This window comes from Pelodiscus sinensis, chromosome 7, assembly GCF_052426305.1.
Source record: "Pelodiscus sinensis isolate ZL-2025 chromosome 7, ASM5242630v1, whole genome shotgun sequence".
In the NCBI taxonomy this organism is placed as follows: domain Eukaryota; kingdom Metazoa; phylum Chordata; order Testudines; family Trionychidae; genus Pelodiscus; species Pelodiscus sinensis.
The window spans coordinates 58,641,591-58,647,590 of NC_143058.1; the positions used below are offsets into that span (position 1 = coordinate 58,641,591).

The 6,000-nt window shown below is 45.3% G+C and overlaps 1 protein-coding gene across 3 annotated transcripts in view; it reads left to right on the forward strand.

Moving 5' to 3' along the window:
- Positions 1 to 4,070, forward strand: part of ALS2 (alsin Rho guanine nucleotide exchange factor ALS2) — a 66,267-nt gene extending 62,197 nt beyond the window's left edge. For all 3 annotated transcript variants that reach the window (XM_075933860.2, XM_075933861.2, XM_075933862.2), the window contains 2 exons: positions 744 to 840; positions 2,794 to 4,070. In XM_075933860.2, coding sequence (XP_075789975.1) covers positions 744 to 840; positions 2,794 to 2,832 — 136 coding nt within the window. In that variant the 3' untranslated portion in view covers positions 2,833 to 4,070. The remainder of the gene's footprint in view (positions 1 to 743; positions 841 to 2,793) is intronic.
- Positions 4,071 to 6,000: the final 1,930 nt, after the last annotated feature.

Consider the following 6,000-nt stretch of genomic DNA (forward strand, 5'->3'; position numbering starts at 1 on the left):
GGTTTTTTTTTTTAAGCTTTGTGATAAAACTCTCAGATCAACTAAAATTGTTTCCTGGATGGGGATGGTTTTATTAAAGTTGAAACAGAACTGTATTCAGTACAACTGGAGGGTCTTTGGTGGGCAATAATTTTAGACAGGGGGCCACTTCTTCAAAAATTTGTGTAGCCTTTGGCTGCCCCAGGTGATGGGTGGGGCCATGACACTTTGTGCTCCCTCACCCACAGACCCTGATTGGCCTGGGATGGGAGAGTATGTGACGTCTTCGCTCCTTCTCTCTCCTCCTCTGCTCTCCCCCCCCCCCCAAATCTTCTGGAGAGTGTCATCAGCTGTTCTTCCCTCTAGACCTAAGTCAATTGGCCTGTGGGCAGGGGAACACACACAGTTTCTTGCTCCCTGTCCCCGCTGCGCAAGGGGTACATAGCGCTTAGCGTGAACCACCAGCTGAACAGCTGACGGTTCCCTCTAAATGCCACGTACTCCTGGCAGGGGAGGGGACCTCACGCGCTCCCCATTCCCAGGCCCTCATTGGCTTGGATGGAGAAGCGGCAGAGCCTGCAGAGGCTCTCTTGCTCACCCCTCGTCTTGTTCGTATAGATAGAGCTGTTAGCAACCCTAACTGGTTCAGCTACAATGGTCCAGCCATTTCTGAGGGGACATGTTTTTCCCCCCCAGACATCTTTAAAAGATTCTCATGTGGTAAAAGGCTAGAAAAAAAATAATCTCTGTGTGTCATGTGACAGGATAAGGAATTTGGGATCTGAGGTGCACTTGATTGAGGATCTGATGGATCCGTACCTGCAGCATGGGGAGCAAGGCATCATGTTCACCACTCTGAAGGTGAGTATGAAATTAGAAATCCACTATCAAAAATTCCTGTTGTTTTTCTGGCAGCTAATCGTCTGTGCTCCTCCTGTGGCAACGAGCACAACTAGAGCTGGTTTAAATTTCAGTGAAAGTTTGCAATAAATTATTTCAACCACCTGTAGTACGAACCACTGATGAAAATCTCAAGGCAGCAAAGCCCCATTAATGCTGGCTGTTAAGAAAATGGCATGTACATGTATAAAATCACTGAATTCCTCTCGCTTAAATGTAATAGACTGGTTTTGATTCCTCTGTCTACAGCAAAATCTGATGCCTGGTATAAAGAGATTTGTACATGAGTCCCCTCTGATTATTAATCTGCCTAGTGTATGGTAACATCGGACGTTCTGTTCCATTGTTCAAGGGTCCTAAGCGTGAGAGTGGGGGGGGGGGGATTGCTTTTATGTCAGGGTGCGGCAAAGAGGGGAGGTGAATGCTGCTGTTAAAATTCTAGGTGAAATAGCCAAAACCTCTTTTTTGCTCAGTTAGTAACAACACAGCATGTCTGAGCTTGCCATCAGTATCAATATTTTCCCAGAGTTACCAGTTACTACGCACTAAATATTTGAAACACTTATTTAGCAGCAACGGGCTGCCTAAGCCGTGGCTTTTTTCTAGCTACTCCTAGGACAGTGTTTCTTAAATTGTGTTCCGTGGAACACTGGTGTGCTGCGGAGAACAATAGAATTCAAAATGGCTGCCCTTAAAGGGGCAGGCGATTTTTTCCTCTAACTTCCCCCAACACCTTTTTTCCCGACTCCCCCCCCCCCCCCCCCTTACCCAGAAATCCTTGATGTACCTTGTTTGTTGTTCCTCGGTCTTAGAAAGTTTAAGAAACCCTGTCCTAGGATCTTTCATTGTCACGTCGGAGCACTTCAGACACATCTGTTGGAAGATTAAGTTTTCACAACCACCCTCAAAAACCTGTGGCAGAGTGTCTGGCAGCCTGGGTCAACTGAGTCGGGCTTATGCTGTGCGCTAAAAATAGCAGTGTAGACTTCTGGGCTCGGGCTGCGAGCCCCTTCTCCCAGTCCAGCATATCCAGGGCTAGGCTGGAGCCTGGGCCCAAGCATCTATACTCTCACGCTATGTCTACACTGCAGGCTTCTTGCTCAAGAACTTTTTGAGTGAAAGTTCTTGCTCAAAAGTTCTTGCACAAGAGCACGTCCACACTGCCATCTGCTTTTGTGCAAGAGATGTGCTTTTGCACAAGAGCATCCATGGCAGTATGGACACTCTCTTGCGCAAGAAAGCTCTGATGGCCATTTTAGCCAGAGGGGTTTCTTGCGCAAGAAACCCCTGTTCCTGTCCACACTGCCTTCTTATACAAGAGCTCTTGCACAAAAAGGCTTATTCCTCGTGGGGAGAGGAATAACTCTTGCGCAAGAAGCCCTCTCTTCTGACGATCTACTGTAAACTTCCTTGCACAAGAACGAGCTTGTGCAAGAACAGTCGTTCTTGCGCAAGAAACCTGCAGTGTAGACATAGCCCTAGTGTTAGTCCTGCATCAGGAGCCTGAATCAGTTGACCAAAGCTCTGAGACTTGATGCTGTGAGGTTTTTGTTGTGTCGGTGTACCCTGTGACTTTCATGTGCTATCACAGGACATCTGGGACACAACTTGGAACTGGACCCAAGGATCCAGAGTCCCAGATCTTCCTCCATGAGGAGTTAAACTCTCCTTGGACTTAAAAACGCAGACCTTCTCCCCCCTCCACTCACTAGTTCATGGCATCTCTCAAGATTGCTGCACACTGAATATCCAGCTACACAACTGATCACAGAAGGTGTAACTTCCTGCAATTCTTGGGGAGAGGTGGGGAAATCAAGCCTATTGATGTAGCATGTTTTGTTGGTTAACTATGGGGCAGGAGGGAATCATGGAAAGTAGTAGCTTTAAATTGAACTTAATTCTGTTTCAATTCAGGCTTGTTACTACCAGATTCAACATGAAAAGCTCACCTAGATTGCCTCTGCAACTGAAATAGATTAGAGTATTTCCTGAGTGGAGTTTCGGCAATATCTGTGCTCATCCCTTGAATGGCAATGAAAACAGAAATATGTGAATATTGCTTTGGAACATCTCATAAGGATTGTAAAAACCAAATACTGTGGCCAACTACAGGGGATAGAGGAAGAAAAGTAATACTTAAACTTTGCCTGTCCAGTAGCTTCCAAGAAGAGAGACTATTTGCTGGTCCAAAGGAGGGATTGTTCATTCTTCCCAAACTAGCAGTGTTTTAAGAGACATGACATCAACTTGGAATTCATATGTCAAGAGTAGTCTGGGCATGTGGCAGTTTCTTAGACAATGGATTTCTGGTTTTCTTGATTCCATCTGTATTGACCAGATTCATTTAAAATAGATTGAATTGCACCACAAAACCACCCTGTGTCTTCCTGAATTAAACAATTCAGTATGTTTTTGTCTGAAAAAGGGAAAAAGAAAAAGTGCCATGTTAGTATTTATAATCAGTTTATAGAATATTTGTCTGGCAGGGTTCTGATAGAATTATTTGTGAGCAGGATTGCTAAAAGCAACCCTCGATTGCTGTTACGGAAATCCTCAAATTGGCACGGGCTTCTCTATGTTCATAGTGGTAAGAACATGCTCTTTTTATTTAACTAACTTCACACACACAAGGCACTAGCAGGTTTGAATTTCATTGCTGAATTTGGTACTTGATAAGTTTTTGCAGAGTTTTTAGTTTCATTGTTCTAGCCTTGCATTCTAAGGCTTTAGGATGAACAATGTGCAGGCTATTTTTTGAACGGTCTTCTTGTGAAGTCCATGCTACAGAATAAGTGTTCAAGTGACACTAGATTTGAATTGAGATTATTGACTCCGTTATGCTGTACTTACTTGGCACGGAAAAACTCACTGTTATGTTTTCAAAGCTATTGTAAAACAAAAACTTAACCTCTGTGTGTATTGTGGTTTAAATTTACCTTGTTCATACAAATAATGCCAGTGAACATTTGGATCCAATAGATGCTGTTCTTTACCATGTCTGACTGAGAAGTGGGAGGGACATGAAATGTTCTCATGACTTATTTTGAATTAGCAAATGCTAAATCTGTTTTGGAAACCACAATCATGGCTTGTGTTGACTAATAGAAAGAAAACAGTTCATCAAAATACTGTTGGGAGCAGTGACTAGAATGTAGCACTTTTCATAATAAAATAAAGAGTATTGTCTTTGAGACTGTTTTTGTGGTTGGTTGGAGAAAAAAATAAAGTACCGCAAGAGTCTATTTAAAATCTCATTTTAACATCCCACCTGAGTGTTCAAAGAGAGCCTCCCTGTAAAGAGAAACTATTGCTAGAGTCTCACTAATATTTTTTTTAAAGATATCTCTTTAATACAAATGATTTGTCATCTAAGATGTACTTAGAGAGAGAACACAGTTATTAATAATTAAGATGACTATTTTTGATCTAAGTAACCTGTTTCCTAATGAACTTCAGAAAGCTGTTAAGGCCAGGAGCTTTTCAGGAGGAAGACCACAGTGCATGGATTTTTGTTTGGGCTTTTTTTTTTTTTTTTTTTTAAGTTGCTTAAGACACTTTTTTTCTCTGAGGTAGATGCAGTTGTATGTATTCCATGTGCCCATTAGGGATATTAACAAACAAGTGTTTGTGTAAACATGTAACCTTTAAAAAAATCCAGTGGTTACATGTTTATATGCAAGGGGTGGGGTAGGAGCTGGTGTTCAAGGGGAGCTGGCTTCCAGCTGCTGGTGCACTGCTGCCTTCGATGGGGGTGGGGGAAGGACAGAAGGGGAGGGACAGGGACTAGCCTCCCACGGCAGCCAGATCACCCACTGCCCCTTCTTGTTATGCTTCCTAGAATAGTTCCTGCCCTGCCCTGGCCTAGCCAATGGGAACTGTGCAGGGTTCCCACTCAGATTTTTTCCATCCATGAGCAGAGTGAGTTTTGTCTGGTGCACCAGCAATGGGGTTGTGTGCTTGTTCGGATGTGTGCCGCTGTGGCACCCACCCACGGGAGAATTCCCATGCCAAAGGAGCAGCTGAGGGCAGGGGTGGCACAGAAATACATTTGGTGCTTTGGTGATGGGGAGGAAGCCCATAGCCTGACCTACTAAGGCAAGAACAGGCACTCAGTGTAGCAGGTAACTGTTTCCTCTTGGTGCTGGCAGTCTCATGCCACTTTGCCCACATTAAATGAACAAGGCATCCCAAACCTTCTGTGATGCATTTCAGGCACAATGTCCCTATTGTTGTATGTTTAAGCAACACTATGTTATAGACAGGGAAACTGAGGCACGGAGTAGTCCGTCAATTGCCTGAAGTCACACAGGAAGGCATCAGCAGAGCTGGGCACAGCTAAAAGCAAACTGCAATAGTCCTACCTTCTCTCCTCCAGCTCACTTTGGACAATACCTCCTACACTTCCAAGGCTGCAAGACACTGTACAGCTCTTAGCTCCAGACTTGCTTATGGCGTGGATTCTTGGGCAGTGATTGATTCATCCAGCATGTACAGCAAGAGGGCTTAACAGCCAGGAGCTGTTCTCAACTCTGAGCAGTTCATTTTTTTGGTACCATTCCCTTCTCTGTTTTTAATAATAGCAATGAAGAATCCCTTCAACAGAGGCTACACATTGGTATGGAAACCCACCCCCACCATCCCAGGGTTTGAAAGCAACACCAGCAATGCATGAAGGAGCAGAGCCAGTCTCTCTCCAGGAACACCCTCAGAGAGGCCTCTCAGTTGCCGCCCCCCACATGACTCCAGCTCTGGCCCCAGGCAAGGCTGCTGGAACAGCTGCTGTCCGCCATGCAGCCCCAGCCCCAAATCTCGGCAGCAGCAGCTTGCCCCGTGGCCCCAAATCCTGGCGGCAGCAGCAGCCCATCCACCTGCCACCCGCCCCCAAATCCCGGTGGTAGCAACCCGCCTGCTCACCACTCTGTCTTGGCCCTGGTGGCAGCTGGCCCTCAACACAACTAGCCTGTGGACAGTTATATCTCCATAAAGAGTTGTATCTTACACTGATAGGGCTTCTTCCCTTGCTAGCCCGGTAGAAAGCCATTTCACGCCCCTGTGCCCGTGTCCGCATGAGGGCAATTGTGTTTCTTCAGCTGTGCCAGAGGAGCTCAAGCAGTGCAACTT